At 35.6% G+C, this 18,506-nt stretch overlaps 1 protein-coding gene across 1 annotated transcript in view; it reads right to left on the bottom strand.

Moving 5' to 3' along the window:
• Positions 1–18,506, bottom strand: part of LOC109541358 (disheveled-associated activator of morphogenesis 1) — a 79,944-nt gene that overhangs the window by 53,302 nt on the left and 8,136 nt on the right. Inside the window, exon 2 of the mRNA XM_048662847.1 lies at positions 3,899–4,021. Within this exon, the coding sequence (XP_048518804.1) occupies positions 3,899–4,021 (123 nt within the window). The remainder of the gene's footprint in view (positions 1–3,898; positions 4,022–18,506) is intronic.

Here is an 18,506-nt window from a genome sequence, read left to right as displayed (position 1 = left end):
CATCCGTCAATCGACATGTTAACACTTTTCCCCGAAAGAGATGAAAAACATGCCCCTTTTTCGTCAGTATAAATCTCATCCAAAAGGCTCGATGCGACCGTTTTTCGAAAAGGAGGACTGTATCCAGGTCGCAATAGATGAATGGCTTTCTTGACTTCCGAGTTCTCGATACATCTAAAACTTGAGTTTGTGGCAAATATGGCCTTAGCTATTTGTTTGTCAATAAGATGGTTTTTTCCTGCTGAAGTTCGACTCACGAAATTGGACATTGAGGGTTGGCTTTCACGTTTCTTTCTCTTGGAAGCCGACTCGGTAGTTGTTTGTGTGTAAGATGATGGCGATTCTGGAGGTGAGTTGGGGCTTGTCGAGGGAAATGTAAAGGAGGAAGAAGCACTCCCAGTCTCAAAAAAGTTGGGCGGAAGATCGATGTTTGCATTTGTTGTTGTGCCTTGTTTGTTTTGTTGCCTCTTGCAAACGTCATGATGTGCCTTCAGTACTATGCCTTGAATCTCTATCTTACACTGTTTGCAAGTTGCTCTGCATCCTGACTTATTAGAAGATGTGGTTTTGATGTAAAACTGCCAAATACTGTCTTTGCTTCTTCTAGCCATTGCGTTCTTTTGAAACTGACTTATTATTATTACACAAACACTAAAAATCTACACACTTTTCAACATTAGCCTCTCTTGAAATTTTGTGACAAAATGAGTAAGACCGAAGAAAGGCGATGGCATTGATAGATTATGCCGAACAACGTGCGAAAACGAGTAGCAACAAGAATTTTCCGTCGAAAATGCGTTCGGACAAGTATTGAATCTTTTCAACTTAGCTTGAATGTTCTCGGCAACAATTGCAATGACTTTAAAACAGCTAATTAAGCGGATTTATCAATTGATTAAATAAAAATAAAAAAATCATGATTTTTTTGATTCATTTAAATAAATCAGTGATTTTTATTTTTTTAATAAAAATCAATTTTTGCTCATAACTGATTTGAATCAACATAGTAACATCTTCGACTCATTTTTCGAAAAGTGTTACATAATAGTATATTACGTAATAAAAGTTGTAAGGAACACCTTAGTAACGAACGGAAAAGTTGCGTACTTCCATGAAATAAATAAAAATAGAAAAAAAGACTAAAAAAATTTATTATATTGTTGAATACCAGTTCTGACAACAAAATAATACCTAATTTATACAAAAATTATTGTTCTTCTAAATGTTCTGCTGTATATACAGGGGGAAAAGATATTAATATAAATGTGGGCCAAATTGATAACAAGTGGCACCTTCTATGAGCAAAGAGGAAATTACAACATCTATTTTATTCACGATTTAAAGGAAAACATGGTGACCAAAATTGTAAGATTTCCACCCGGACATTTTCAGAATAATGACGTACAAACGAATTAAAATTACCACCTTTGACATCCCAGAATTCCGCAAAGATTGACTTGCCGATAACGGTGGTCAACCTTTAACGTATCTTGTTTCTCTAATTCGCATTGTTAATAAATCATCGAATTTAATTGAGTTCAGTTTTGCCATCTGTTCATAATCTATAAAAGTTCGTTTAAATTCTTCTTCTTCTCCTTCTGTATCCTTACAACCCAGTGGGTTTTTGTTGCCTGTAGCACTTATATTATGCCATGATGATATTTCCTGCCATTTATTTCGATCCCTAGAGTTGACAGGTCCAGGCTGTTTCCTCATAAGTTGACACACCCCCTAGATCGTTTATTGAAAAAAAAAACACAAAATTTTTTACCCACATTTTTTAAATCCGAATTTAAAGTAAAAATATAAAACACAGAAATGTAAAAATTTCACAAAGTATTTTTGTACAAATAATACAATATATTATTTGTATTTCAAAAATATATATTTTGCCTGGATTTGCATTCGGCGTTTTTCCAACATTACGTTTTAAAAATTAAATAAATCAGTCAAAACGAAATTTTAACATTTCAGTGCTTTATATGTTTATTTTAAATTCAGATTTTAAAAATTTGAGTAAAATTAAACTAATTTTGTGTTGGTCACTTTCACAATTTGTTTGAAATATACGATCTAGGCGGAGTGTCAACTTATGAAGAAACACCCTGCCTATTCAGATATCGTTTTTACTGCATTCAGTTTTTTACCAAATCAATTTTTTTACATATTCTTGTAAGGTCGTGTTTTATGTTTACATTATGGTAAGGCATTTTATGGTTGCTCAAAGACTCAAGACTTTTTGCTGAAATTGCTCATTATTAAATATTAAGTATTTTAGGGATTAAGTTCAACTTTATTAGAATAATAAGACGATTTTACGAAATTAATACACACAATTTTCTAGAATCTCGTGTTTTCCAAATAAATGAATCGACCAAAATATTTCAGGATTGGAACATACCATCAAACGAATTGAAAGCCGGAAATATATAAAAATCTAATGTACTAATTGCCATATCTCGGATTTCGAGTTTTTATGAAAGAATTTTAGCGAATATAATATAAAATGTATGTGAATACATAGAGTTTGAATAATTTCGCAATAGTTGAAGTATTATGTTAGTATGCATTTCAAGTATTCTTAGTATAGTAAGTATTTAAAATAGTTTTGTTCTTTTTGAGACCTGACAGTTTGCCTGCTGTTTTGCGCTCTTTTGTTGCTACTGGCGCTACACCGCTATTGTAAGTTATTTCCGCCACATGTAGCGGAATTTCGCCACGGTTGGCAACTATGCATCAAGTACTAAACTCTCAGATTAAACAGATGCATTTGTTTAAATTTTTCGATGGGAGCAACAATGGTTCACTGTCATGTAAAAGTAAGTACTTATGTAAGCTGCTTTGCCAGCTCGTTAATCAATTTGATATGTATGAAAAGCATCAACAGCAAAATAGCAGGAAAACTGTAGCCATAAATATATTTAGTCTTATATTTGTTTAGTTTGTAAAAAAGACGCGCAAATGTCACTAAAATAACAGCGTTTAAATTTTAAATAAAAAATTCATAAGAATTTAAGGTGGTAATTACAAGAAAACGTAATGAAACATTCTTGATGGCAGCACTGCACATGAGGGGAATGTGGTAGTAAACTTATAGTAAGGGTAAGTGGACTCGTTGGACTTGTAAATACGGCAATTTCGCGTGTCATTTGCAGAAAAATTGTATTTTCCTAACCCATACTGTCTTGCACGATTATCAACAGGGAACAGACAAGGATCTTTTGAGGTCATACTCAGGTGTGGGCGGCTGCATTATGGCATTGTGAATAAATTTCCAATAATCTGTATCAGCCAATCAACATTTAAAAGGGCAAGTTTCAAGATAAGAAAAAACACCCGCCACCTGTCAAAATCGAAGAAAATGTTTTAGATAAAACATTCTCACTTTTTGACTTACTACTCGAATCTTCAGTAAAATGGTATGGTTACTACTTGAAATTATCAAGTTGACCCCTGCCTAGTATACAAATAAATAAACGTTTCCTTCTCAGATTTTAACTTCTTATTTGACTTATTTTTTCGTACGGTCACTAATTTCCAAATATTTTAGTGTTTTAAACTAAAAAAAACAACAGGTGTAATGTAGAGATAACGTTCAGAAAATTGAAGAACCTTTCATGCTTAGAATAAATCGATTAATATAAATATTTACTACGCCTATGGCTAGCGGCCAGGCGAGTTGTTTTTTCCATTAATTCTACTTATGTGAAAATATCGATCGGTACCGACTTTTAGTACTTTTATCCCTACCACCTATTTTGCATGGATGAATCGCCGATCGATATAATTTAATGTTGCTCCCATACAAATCGGGATTTATGAATCACTAGCTTTATCTATTTATTATTGTCTTTGACTAAACTTTTAAGAACACTTTTAATGACATTGAAAAACTTACTTGTAGGCAGCCGCACCAGCCGCGCTTGGAACGCACGGCCGGCATGGCGGGAATATGAAGCCGAGGCAGGGCGCCGGTTATGTCGTCCCAAGCTGGTAGCTTGATGGTGCACTTGGGCAAACCCTGAAAGAATTAATTCATTATAAACACTTAAATATAAGCCAACGTTCAAAATAAAATTATTTAATTAACATAGCTCTAAATTTTATTATCGGATAAAACGCAAGAGGCCCTTCCAAAATGTTTTAGGAGTTGAGTCTCTCCGGAAATAATAGCATTTGTTTTTCAATTTCGTAGGTTTTTAAAGCCCCAGGTATATGCTTTTAGTTCCGATTTCGATCCGCTTGGTCGTAAGGTTCAATAGAGATATCGCCCAATAATCGTAAGCTGTGCTTGACTGCCTGCATGTCACTAGTCACATGTCACAACATGTGACTGGGATCTCACAACATTCCAACATTGAATGCAAACAAACATTGAATCGAAACAAGCATTGAACTGAACTTCGTTCAATGCTTGTTTCGATTTTTTGAAAATCACGAAGACCACTTGAGAGACTCAGTCGTTTCCTTTCTAGTCATCCTCTGCAATTTTTGGCTGTATTGGAATTGCAAATCATGGTTCTGACTAGTGAGTTAGCCAACCTCAGGCACCCCCATTTATTTTCTCATGTTACATTGCAAGGAGTTGGAGAGTGGCGGTTATACCTGTAGGCTTAACAGGAGCGGTTGTCCCGGTCGGGAGTGTACCGGCAAGCCACCAATCGGGGAGCACCGATTTCGTTGGAAAGCTGAACCACGTCTATCAAGCGGAATTATATGCTATCCTCGAGGTTGCCACAGGCAAGGATGTCATAGAAGGACTAGAAGAAGAGATTGAGATCTACTCTGACAGCCAGGCGGCCCTAAATGCACTTCTCAGTATTAGGATGGGCAGTAGACTGATCCAGTAGTGCTGGGATGCCCTGAATAAAGTGGCATGACAGAAACAGGTAAACCTGGTGTGGATTCCGGCGCACATGGGCTTGGCGGGGAACGAACAGGCCGACGTATTAGCCAGGCGCGGATCTTTTGATGGCCCAATAACTGCCGAACTTCACATAGGGCTAAGTAACAGACAGGTGGCGAGGCTAAGAAAACGTCCAAATGGCTGATGTTAAGGAGTCGCTGAGCCCTGAGAACTCGGGTTGGGGTCATAACAGGCTAATGCGATCTGAACAGACACATACACCTACTTGGAATCGGTGTTAGCCCCGTATGTCCACAATGTGGAACGGGATAGCAAATATCGTATCACCTTCTAGGAGTATGCCACCACAGGTCGACCATGAGGAGGCGCCTGCTTGGGGCCTCCACACTCTCCTGCACTTCTGGTCTTCCCTAGAGTAGAGACGGATATTTGCCTTAGTTAGAGAGACAGGTGGTGAAGAGGAGGTCTCCTTGTAGTAATAGTTCTGTGGAACTATTACTACTACTACTACTTGAACAATTGCTCAAAGTTGCATTGGGTTTTTGCAGATAATTAAGCAAAGCGTTAAAGTAGCTACTTTTGCATCAAATTTGTAGTAGGTCGAAATCTGCTCCATACGTGGAAAACGTTTGGCTTTTCAGTCATTATCACATGATTTTGAAGAACTTTTCAAAATAGTGCCTGGTTCTCGTGGGGTTTATGCAGGCAGGCCGAAGTTAAGCACGCATTTATTCTGAAACTTTCGAAGTGAAAACTTTGTTCTGTATGTATTTTGTAGGCTTCCTTATATAGGTAGGAAGATCTTTATATAAGTAAACATTGGTGCCATTTTCCGGTTTTGCCTCGTGCTGCAACTTCAAGTCGCGGAACTATTTAGGTTGGTTTTGCGCGTCGTAGTTTCGCATTTGATTATTTGCATAGGAAGTTGAAAAGGTGCCTTGGGATCCTATTTGTAGGGCAAAATCTGTTCTATTAGGCGACCTTGTTTTTATTTTTAGCAATGACCACGCAATATTAAGGAGATATTAAGTTGTACTTGCAATACTTATTAAGATATTAAGTTGTACTTGCAGGCCGGCGTTTAGTAGATACTCATTTCTGGCTTAATCTTCAAAGTAATAAAGTCAATTTTAAAAGCGTTTGATAGGGGAAAGCGAATTCTAGTAGTAGACGTTTTAGAAGTGGTTTACGTATTCAGAAATCATCAGCCAATTTTGCCAAATTGCAATGGTATACAACATTGATTTTGCACAATAGTTTAAAATTTTCTTATATACTCTGAAAGTTGAAAATACAGAGAGGCACGTTTGTACCAAGTTTGAAGGGCAAAGTCGACTCTATAGGGCCAACTCGTTTTCACGCGAAATTAAAAAATTTGCCTACAGGTGCCTAGAAGCTTTTTTCACAACTTGGCAAACTTGCAAAGCAAGAAAGCCAATTTGAGGACCGACTTTTCGGTTGGCCCTCCCTGATGTGAATACTTGTTTCAATCAGACTCAACACAGGGCGTGTTCAGTCTAAATCGTTGCTTAAGAGCACTTCTTTTAGTATAATTTCATTTGATGACACTGACATTTTTCACTTTTTGAAGGGATAACTTCTTATAGCCGAGTGATAGTATATTGGAATGCGTTACTGCATCGTTATTTCTGTCATAGATAAAGAGAAGTACGCAGTTCTCTTTGACACGCACACAGCCGCCCGGGAGTTCCAATAGGCCTGTGGTCTGAATATAATAGTGTGTAGTCTGTGCGTCGTTCTTGTGTAGTCTGTTGGCCGGTGTCCTTTGGGATCAGTTTTCTGCAGAACTGCTTTTGTCAGAAACCGTGGAAAAGGATTCGCATTAACAATTGTAAGTAAAATGGAACATGAGGCCGGACGTTTAATTCAATATACATTTGAAAAACCCATTTTCCCAAAACTGTGGCACTTCACTCTTGGTGGGACGCAATGACGTCATCGGTCCTATACTTGGAAACGATTTTTTTCAAGAAAAAATAATTTGTCAAGTGTAATGTGTTGCTGTCAAGGGAATTCGACTTTTAGCTACCAGTTCAACAGGCAGGTTTCCGAAAAGGTTTTAACACAACAGAGCACTTACAAACTAATCGAGAAAAGTGTTGAATGCAATATATATAAACTCTTCCTACGGCATTTATAGATTACCACAAAGCATTTGACTCAATAGAAACATGGGAGTTTCTAACAGCAGCAATGGACACAGTCAGCATAGATACAAGATACTCCACCCTCATAAAATGCATCTACGAAAATGTATCAATCCAGGTTGCAATAGGCGAGGATCTAATAACAGATCAAATCCCAATAAACAGAGGCGTTCGTCAAGGGGACACTATCTCACCCAAATGATTTACATTGTGCCTGGAAAATTTATTTAAGAAGTTGCACTGGGAAGCAAGAGGTATAAATGTGCATCTAATATGTAATGTAATAAGCAGCAACCCCAATGAAATAGAGATCATGATGAAAGAACTGCATGAAGGGGCCATGCAGGTGGGACCTGGGAAAAATGCACCTGTATAATACCAAGATCATGAGTAAAGATGACCTACATATAGCAAAAGGCCATCACGTGTTCGATACCGTAGAAGAATACGCATACCTAGATCATTTAATTAAATAGGGTAAAGAAAATCAAACGTCTGAGATAACAAGGAGATTACAACTGAGCTGGGCGGCATACCGGACATGTGGATATATTCTCAAATGCCAAAACATATGCCTATAAGTAGACTTATAGGGAAAGAAAGATCTATAACGCATGCATCTTACCCGTATCTACATAAGAGCTGGAAGCTGGAACATGTAAATTTATTATTTACCCAGAATTGCTCGCTTATTACCGATCATAGCGAAAAAGTGAACACCAACTTTTTTGTGAAGCTTGTGACGGCCCATAAACTGAACAGTTCAGCTCTTTTGGTTATCGAGATATTTGCAGTTTTTTGAAAACCGTATTTTCGCGATTTTCTTGAAAACTATGAAAGTTGGAAAGTTGAAAAAACCGAAGGATCGGGCACGATAGGCCCGCGATTTTATGAATTAAAGAATATCTTTTTTGGAACGGAACTTCGTTTAGAGACAAAAAATTAAATGTAAAATTTCAAAAAAATCATAATGGTCCTAGAAAAATCATAATAATCCACCTAGGGATGGGACATCGATCCTATAACATCGATGGTAGCAATCAATGTTGTCATCGAAAGGTAATGTCGATGTTAGGAAAACATCATTTTTCCCCATCCCTAGTCCCACCAAAATTTTTAGCAAATAAAAAAAAAATTTCACACTTTCTCTTAACATGGGATGATTAGAAGTGGAAAAAAGTTTGAACAGGCCCTTGTGGAGGAAAAATTTTCAAAACTGAATAAAAGTGTCAAATAACATTAGACTTGATTGAAATTGACAACAATTGGTATTGAGACATACGAATCAACTCCATGTCAAATCGATTCTTTAAAGTGGAATTAAAAAACTCCACGTAATCGGTGAATGTTGGTACCGATGAACTTAAATGCTTCCCAAAAATCAGAAAATGATGATGATGATATTCTAGGTAGACCGAAACATAGCTAAGATAATTGGTTAATGATTTGTCGATGCCGTAATGAGAAACTATAAATTTCCGATTTTATCAGACCAATAAATCAAAAAAATGCCCGAGAATTGTCGACTTGTCCATGTATTTATGTAAACAAAAATGTCGAAAAAATCAACAAAAAATTTGGTTGAGCGGGCATTGACATAAGTCAATAGAGGGATAACGAGGCTTTAAAATTCCATGCAATCGATTGTAACAGGATAAAAGGTTGACTTTAACAATTCGAGTTAAAGCGTTGAAATCGATTTTAAGCATCAAAAATAAAAGTTAAGTTTGGCCTTGGCTATTGTCGTCTAAATTCCATTAGCTCAATTTGCAAGAATTTGCATCAACAATTGTAAGTAAAATGGAACCTAACCCGAACCCGCGGACGTCTCATTCAATAAACACTGAACAATTTATTAAGACGTTTAAAAATCTAATGAAAAATCAGCTGTAAGGTTGTTGTGTTTGTCATCAAATACCTACTTGGATGGATGCATTTTCCAAATAAGCCATCGTTTTTCAATAAATAAACCACATGGTTTGCGGTCGTGCGAGCATAAATAAGTGTGTTTCTTCAAGAAATATTAACATCAATTACGGAAGTTGGCATCAGTAGAGGAAACAATTCTCAGAGAAAATCACCTTACCCGTTTCGTCATTTAACCAACAACATCTATAAGATATACACTAAAATTTGCAAACGACAATACACAACTAACCAGCTAACTGCACCTAAAACAAAAATCAACTGATTCTCGTTGATGGTCTGCTTATTCATACCCTCACATCGTTAGAAACCGAACCATTAGCAGGTGCAGTTCAATTGACATTAGAACTTTCCTTAAATTTAAGTGGAATTCCATGTATTTTTACGATTAAAGTTAGAGCTTTTATTGTGAAATAATGCTACATTGGTTAGTCAATAAAAAATGTAAACTGATTTTGCTGACCGAATTAATGACACGCAAGCTAATTGAGATTTTTAATGAGTATTTTCAGTTTTCAGTCGGAATAACACTGTGCTGAGCTGTTGCCGCTCTCTGAGTGTTAAGAGTTAACGCATCGATTAATGAGTTATTGCTTATTAAAGGGGATGAAAGCTTTACCAGACCCGAACCCGGAATAACACACTAAACAACTAAAAAAAGCAACGTTCTCCCAGCCACGCAACTGAGTTACTTACCGCCACGGAACTGGGTTGGCGCACCAAGCCATTTGCGCACCACTGCGCCAACTCGTAAAAATTCACTTAGTTTTCCAGCTTTGCCGTTTTGCTTCCTCGTTACCGCAACTGTAATTTTATTTTCCACAACTTTAGAGTATTTGCTGATTAGTAATTCAACTCCACGATATGAAAACTTTGTGCATCGTTTCATTTATTTTTCTATGTCATTGATTAAACACACACCAGAACTTCAGACACAAGAAATCTAATAAAACTGTGACGGCAAATGACATCATTTCTGTCGTCATCGGAAAATGAATAAACCGTCCCTCAATCTTCATCTCAGTACCTTATTTCTATTCAGACAGTTACAGAAGTTCCATTACGGTTTACATTGCTTATATTGACATGTTTTTGCTGCCAATCGAGTATTCATTCGACCTTCAATTATCTCCTAAATATAGTTCAATGCTAATGCCGACAATTGAAAATAGGTATTAAGTATAAATCTATTATTTCTGCATTGTAAGGCTTGAAAATAAGAATATATTTTTGCAAAACAACTGCAATCTGCAACAGTCTTAAAAACAGGTTAGCTAGCGATATAAACAATTTCAATGAGAAGTGTGCACAGATATATTTTGCATGAAACAAGCCAGTTAAATCCTTGATAATTATGCGTTTTCCTTGCCCCAGGGCGTATGTTCGCAGTACAGGTGTATAAAACCCCGGTACACGTGATAACGGTAAATATAGCGTTTTACCTGGCAATTTTTTTTTCCTCGCGCGTGATAGGAAAGTGCATTAAGAATAGTGATTTAGAAAGTACTTAGGAAGGGTATTGGCTGAAGAACTCCAAGCTGCTAACTCTTCACTCTCTTTCTTTCTTCAAGCTGTTGGTTCTTTCTCAATAGTAATGTACCTTTCAAATGATTGTTGTTCTTGACGTCATAAACAAAGTCACTGAAAATTGGGGAAAACTCCGCCTTAAGCCATTTTAGCTTCAGATATATGATCTCCTGCAGAAGCAGTTTTACAACTAAGCAATACATAAAAGTAGTTTCCTGGTCATTGACAGGCCGTTAGTATGGTTAAACATTGCCGCTAAAGCTAGATTCTCATGAGTCCGGAATGATATTTGGAACGCATAGCGAGAAACGCGCGCGCGCAGCCGTACTACGCCTGGAAAAAATTACGTAGTTCACATGTATTCCGGATTAGCCGGGAAAGTACCAGCAGATCCTCATGAAGTCGAGCTGCGACTCAACTCTTGAGTACTTCACTTCAGTAAGTAAAATGAGGTTGTGATACAAAATGTCACATGTTTAATTTCATCACGTTTGATTAACCTAAAGTTGATATATTCTTTTCTTCTCAGCATTTTCTAAAAATGTTCATAGGAAAACTGTTCGAAAAGTAGCCCAATCTGCGATAAATCGCCCAATCTGGCCTCACTGGCTCTGATCACTGACTTCCTTTTATACTGCAGTTTTTCGCCTTAAGACATTTCAATAGTAACTTGAATTTGCGGGGAAAATATTCCTTCTGTATTTGGTAAAGAGATAGTAGAGGGGTAAATGGCAATCATGTATCTAGACAGTAATTGTTGTTAATGAAAACTTAAAAAAATCAAACTTAATTCTTTGAGAAAACTTTCAATCTTGTACATGACAAACGCACAAAATTCCTGGTGTGTTGTTTACGATAAGCAACTTGATTCTTCTGAAAAGGTGAAAGTAAAGAAGTCGAGGAAAGCGAAAGTGGTCGCAACGGAACAGTTGACTGTTTAAGTCATGGTACTCTCCAGACAGCCCTCATAAGAAACAATTAGGATCCGTTGAGATCAAAGTGACCATCGAAAAGCATCAGAATCATCCATTGAATGGTTTCGCCCACATTGCTGGTCCAAACGTTTGAGGAGCAACGCTGCGTCTCTACCTTTTAGCCAATTTTTCACTACAAAACTTTAAGATTCATATCAGATCCAAACCGTCCTGTAAGGAATAACAAAAAAAAACTGATGTAAATAGAGGTTATGAACTGATGCTGAGCCATTTTCAATTAAAACATTTTCACTTTTTGTTTTCAACTTCAACTTGAAAAACCAAAAATTGACCAATTTTGGTCAATTTGCCTTGCGTTTGCATTTATGAAAAAAGTTAACGTTGCCGGTTATGCCGGGTATCATCAACTTTGCAAAATCAAATAAGATATTTTGTCATACAAAATAATGGTTGCATCATGTTAAAGTCCGTTCCTTAGGTGAGAAAAATTTTGTTTTTGAATCATCAGCAATTTTTTCAATTTTAATTTGGATTTTGCGAGAGTTTATGCGTGCCGGGGTTTAGTAGTTGTTTCTTTGACAACGAATCACGCTAGAGAGTTTTGTATGGATTTAGTTAGCCAGACCCGTTGTTTTCTTTGAGGTGTGTTTAGCGTTCTCTATGCAGATCGTTTTGATTTTTAATCAATGTCATCAGATTTTTACGAAATTTTTACTGAAAAAACCTATTTGTGAGTTTTTATGCGGACTAAGCTTGAGATGTTTGCTGAAATAATCCGATGTGAATTTACTATTTTGGAGATTTTTAAAATTTGCTATCAAAATTGTGCTTGTTTATGCAGGCTCAAGTTTGGGATTTATTTTCACAACTTCTATAAAAGTTGGATGGTAATTTTTCTACAAATTTTGTTTTCAAAAAGAGAATACTTGTGTTTGTCTCATCTTAATGGAGGATTTTTTAATAATTTTGTTAGAATATTGCCTTGCTTATGTAGGTCCCAGTTTCATCGCCATTTTTTCAGAAGTTAGGTTAGTTTGGGTTTAAATAATGTGCAGATTGTTTAGGGCATAGTTTAATTTGTAAGTGGCAAAATTTTCGAGTCAGTCGGAAGTTATTGTCAGGCAATTTTTGATTCATGCACACACTATTCGCGAGTTCAACAGTACAAACGCTCCTTGTTGCCTAAATTATAACTAGAAGTTAACTAAGTTGACACCTGTTTTGTTGACATTGTGGTTTACATCTGATTTTGTTTTGATCTAAAAAACTTTTGCAAGCTTTTTATTTTCATTTTTTTTAATCAATTCATTTATTGATTCGCATTCAATTTTGTTACAATTGCAACAATTTTTTTTTTTGCTTGTTTACCAACTTACTGTCACTCCGTAGCGAGTAATTTGAGGTTTCGCACCGCCCCCATCGATAATTAAACTCGCGAATAACATAGTATTACCACTTAAACACAAAAAAACGTATATATTAACAGATGCTGCTGGCAACGCTGTACCTGACCCTTATAGGCCAGTCAGGCTGGACTTTAAAAGGCCCGTTTCGGGCACTTAATAGAATGGAATAAATAGAACACTTATTCGAACTTGTTCGGAAGGATGTCAAGATATTGAGGCAATAGTTTTATCGCGATTTCCGGCTGTGGAACATTGTTTAAATAATTAAAGAAAGCGCTAAAAAACGTTTTGTGCACATAACTTTTGAACCGTTGACGCTATTGAAAAAAGTTTAATACTTTTTTCATGTATCACAATTATCTGCAATTACACAAAATATTAATAATTAATTTAGTTTTGCTTCAAAAAAATCGCACTATGATTTTTTTTGAAGGTCGATTTCGACAAGTTAAAAAAATTAAAGTAGACAAAGATCTTCAAAAAAAGTTCTTGTACGATTTTTTGAATCAAAACAAAATTTATGAAAGAAAATTAAAACCAAAAAAGTATTCCATTTTTTTCAAGACCATGAACGGCTCAATAGTTATGCGCAAAAAAAACTGGTTTTCGCACTTTCTTTATTTATTTAAACAATGTTCCACAGCCGGAAATCGCGCTCAAAGTATTGTCCCAATATTCTGAAATCCTTCCGAACAACTTCCAATAATCTTTTACCTTCATCTATTTAGTGCCCAGAAAAAATCTAATCCAACTGGACTATTAGTCCTACACATTTTTAGAGATCGTGCATTGTGTTCTTAGGAAACGTCTAATATGCCATCTATCGGAAATCACACTTTATAGTAAATAAATTTAGTGGTCATCTAATCCAATCTTGTCTAATGTCTAATAAATTGACGTTTTATTTTACCCTAATTGCAAACATTAACTACGACAATTTATTCGGGCGATCCTGAGAGACAGAAGCTTGCCTGAAAATGCGAAGTTTGGTGATGGCTGACATATGACATATTGAATTTTGACACAGTAAAAAAAATGACGCGCCTTAACCCTCCAGAGGGCGCGCCCGCTGCAAAATGCTGCATTTTTTAGTTTTTTTGTTGGAAATACTGTGCATTAAATCTGATGCCGTCGTTCTTCCAGGTATTCGTTCGCGATACCTGGAATACGTCCCTTCATTCCTATATCGAACAGACCCTATTTCCGTCGGTAGAAGGCATAGATTAACTAAGTAGAAGTTTTAGAGTGGCATTTAGTAAGAGTGTGCACATTTTGCGGCTGATTTGCCGCGGCGCGCCAGGTCATGTAAGTAAAATAATAATAATATATTATAATAATAATATATTTATGGAGTTGTTACGAATTGAGGATAACTTGAAACACATTTATTATCTTTGATTCTTTACGTTAACGTATTGTAGATGTATGTCGTTTTAATTAAACATTTTTTTATAGATTTTTACATTTTTGTATAGGGCGGAAAAAAATGAGTCCGGACGAATTAGAAAATTGTTGCAACAGGTGGAGAGCCAATTAGAAGATAAGGAGCAGAAGAATATCTACAATAAAACATTCACGTGAAGAGAAGTAACGTAATTGATGACAATTTTGACAGCGATTCAGACTAGGAGCTAGGAGTTGCTGAAAGTAACGTTTATTGCAGTGATTCTGAACAATAAGCAGATGAAGGACAAGCAGAATTTGAACCACGCAAACAAGACATCATCAAGACAAGAGTATCAATTGTTTATTGAAAAAAAAACAATGATAGGTACTTTAGATTTTTATTTTCAGATTTTTTACTAATTTTTTTAAATTTTGTTACCATTTTTTCAAGTATTATTTGTAGAATTGCATTTATTTTGGGTTAATTGTTTTAATTTCACTTATTAAATACATATTAAAGTAGTAAATGACGTTTTTGTTAAAAAAAAGCATTTGCAGTGCAATAGCTGTGGCGCACCCGTTCGTGAGATTTTTAAAGGCGCGCCCGCTGGAGGGTTAAGATGTTCTTTCAAAAAAATGATGTTAGTTTTATCTCTTGAAATGCTTATGCGGATGGGCCGTTTAATTTCCTGTCTTTCAAGAACATATACAGTAAAGTTGATAATACTTTTTGAAAGACTTAGCAACGCTGCATGGCGGAAAATATGTTAAATCGTTAAATATTGATTATAGAAGTAGCTAAAGTATAACTGATGACTTTTGAGTTGTAAAAAAGCACATTAGATCTTCTCTAGAATAAAAAGTGAGTACGAGACAGTCATGAATCTACAAATATGATACGATTCGGTTGACTGTTAAAAACAAAGTGATAAAACAGTATTATTTTATTTGTGTGTTGGCAAACCTCTCTCTGATTGGATCTGAACGTTTAAATTGAACCGATAAGTTGGCAAAAGAGAAAACGACGCTGTTTCTTTTCGCTTCTTTGGCCTCAATCGCCCAAATTCATCCGTGTGTTATTTATAACATTAAAATGAAAATATTCCATTTATGTAATGTTATCAATGCTTCTCGGTTGCGCAAGTTTGCAATAGGATTATCTGTTGTTAATACTATGGTAGGATTAGTTATTCGAATGATCACACTTTAGAAGGAAATTTTATGGAAATCTAAACACGAATTCCTTCTAATCCTAATTGACGAAAAAAGGCGGACAATTATGTGGGTTACTGGTTACTAGTTTACTCTCTAATTATGCATCAAGTGTAGTTAGACACGTACTAGTGGTACTGGCTCTCTGAATAAGAATAAACGATCAAAGTGATCGGATTTTCGGCCTTGTAAATTACAGTTAATGATCTAGTTGATTTTGTAGAAAGCGCTATGCTTTAATACGTTAAGAAATTTACAAATTGCACTGTGGAAAATTATGAGTGGACATTCAGTTGTAATATGCAAACACAGACGGTTTGTATAAATGATGTTTCAAAATGATGCAGGACGTAAATGCATAGCGATTTCAAGTTCTTTAATCTAATCTAATAATAAAACCTTTTATCTAATCTAAGATTATTTATCTAAGCATGCAACATGTAGATTAAAAATTTCCTCAAAAATCGATAGAACTGGAAACAAAATGGACATTTAAGAGGCGCGAGTTCATTAATGATACTTTCGTAATTGATAATTATGATTATGATAAAAATATTAGTGAGACTTGGCACAAGCTTATGGTTTCACTCCAGCCAGAAGCCCATTGCTATGGGTCAACTTCGAAGTCGGCTTCGGAAAAAGTTTCGAAACAGTACTAATGAACATTTCGATAACAGATGCCAAACTTCATTTGTCCTATGCATGAAGTTCCTAACTTTCGAGGAGGTAGACGAAAAAACACCAACATTTATGAGGCTCTGCAAACTTTAAACACTCCATATCTCGCAAAGGGATTGAAATATCCAATCAATTGTTAGAACCTTTTTGACAGCTCGTATGGAGAACCGTAAGGTTTTATCAGACCGTAACCCCAAACACGGTAAAACCTAAAATCACATTAATAACACAACCAGACAATAAAAAAAATATTTTTAATCTGGTGCTGAGACACTTATATCCTGTAGTATTTTGACCTGCTGGATCGAAATCCGCTGTCAGTCTGGCTCTATCAGGTTAAGATCAAATTCATCCAATGCCAAACTTGACTAATTTTTTGTACTCAAAATCGGATTTCAAGTTTAACTAGAATTTTCAAAGTCAGCCTTTTATCCTCTTGCAATGATGCCAAATTTAAAAGCTTCGTTATTCCTTTATTCACCTATGTCATCGCCGGCTCAATCGAATTATTAGTTGATTTTTTCGAAGTTTCTATTTTCAGGAAAATATGGACCAGTCGAAAATTCCCGAACATTTTTTTCGATTTGTTGGTCTGGCTAAACTCGGAACCATATTTTATCATTATGGCATCCACAAATGATTAACCAAATCTATTACCTATGTTTTGGGCGCACTATAATACATTTATTATAATTTTCTGATTTTTGGGAAGCATTTAAGTTGATCGTTACCAAAATTTACCGATTACATGGAGTTTAATAGAGTGTTTTGCCTTTCCACTTTACCGAATCGATTTGACATGAAGTTCATTCGTATTTGTCTCAGTGCTAATTCGTGTCAATTTCAACAAATTAGAGTGTCATTTGATACGTTTATTCTGATGGTCTGACAAACATTTTTGTCTTCCCCCTGTAGCTCACATAGAAAAAAAATTTTGAACCAACTAAAGTCGATTTGTCATATAACTTTTCCATATCTAGCTCCCTTTAATGGTATAGCTCGAGAAAAGCTAGCTTTTTTTTTGTAATTTTACATTTTACGTTTTTTCTCGAAAACCAAGATTCCTATCAAAAACACTTATTCCCCATAAAATCTCGGGCTCATCGCGCACTATCGAACAGTATTTTAAAAAAATTTCTTAGTTTCATAGTTGCCGAGAAAATCGCGAAAATATGGCGTTCCAAAAACTGCAAATATCTCGATAACCAAAAGAGCTGATCTGAATCGAATCAGTCCAGTGGATCTGCCGTCTAAAGCTCCATAAACCAGTTGGGTTTGACTTTTTTGCTATACTTGATAATAAGCGAGCAATTGACGATTTTTTAAAATCATGCAAAATTTTGGAGAACATTTTCGAATGTTTCCCAATTTTGTGATGTTAAACTTAGGTCAAATTGTGATATAGGAGAAAATAATTTTTTTTTGCTGCTCAAGTATAGGACCGATTACATCATTACGTCCCACCAAGAGTGAATTCCCACAGTATTGGGAAATTCAAAGTTCTAGAGTAGTTCACTGTCAATAGTGCTTTTCGTTCCTAAGCTATAAACATTAAATTTTGCGCATTGCGTGGGCTCAAAATTTTCATTTTGCTTTTTGAATGTAAAACATGCCGAATAATGTCAAACTGTTTGACAAGCTGTATTTGTGTCTTCAAATATTTATTTTTAAGAGTCAAAACTAGATAGCGAAAGTTGGTAAAAACAAATAATACAAAACGCAAAGCAGAATTTAAAAAAAAGTACATTTCCCGGACTATTATCAACTTGAATAGGAGTCTACAATCCGCCGGATAATTTCTTACGACCTTCAGAGGCTAAAGAAAATTTATTTGCAATGTGAAATCATCGCGATTTTTTCGAAATTTTACATTTATTTTTTTTCTCCAGAACTTTCCAGCTTTCATATTTTTCGAAAAAATCGAAAATACGGTTTTTACAAAACTGCAAATATATCGATTACCAAAAGAGCTGAACTGAATCTATTTAGTTCATTTTGGGTCTTTTAAACATACCGTACAGATGTATAGATTTTTTGCGCCTAAATGGTTCTTTTTCAATTTGACCTTGAAATCGTCTTGACCCTAACCCGACAGAGTCAAACCGGATTTGAATTCAGCAAGTCAAGATACTACAGGATATGTGTCTCAATCCCGGATCTAAGTAGCCATAGTAAATTTAGAAACGAAGAAATAAAGGCAAAATCTATCAACTACATATCTAACTTCCCAAGTTAGCTTAATCTTCCGTTTAATACCATGGAAATACCGGCTATTGATGACGCAACTGATACGTCTTAATGACCTAATTAATACGTGATAATGACGTAAATATCACGTTGATTTTTAATCCTTTACCTGACATCATTTGCATGAGACATACCGGGTGTCAATTTGAAAACT

This window comes from Dendroctonus ponderosae, unplaced genomic scaffold, assembly GCF_020466585.1.
Source record: "Dendroctonus ponderosae isolate FM_Combo_2020 unplaced genomic scaffold, Dpon_F_20191213v2 Dpon_F_20191213_1, whole genome shotgun sequence".
Classification (NCBI taxonomy): Eukaryota; Metazoa; Arthropoda; class Insecta; order Coleoptera; family Curculionidae; genus Dendroctonus; species Dendroctonus ponderosae.
The sequence above is the reverse complement of the archived record's forward strand: the minus strand, read 5'-3'. Positions and strand labels throughout refer to the sequence as shown.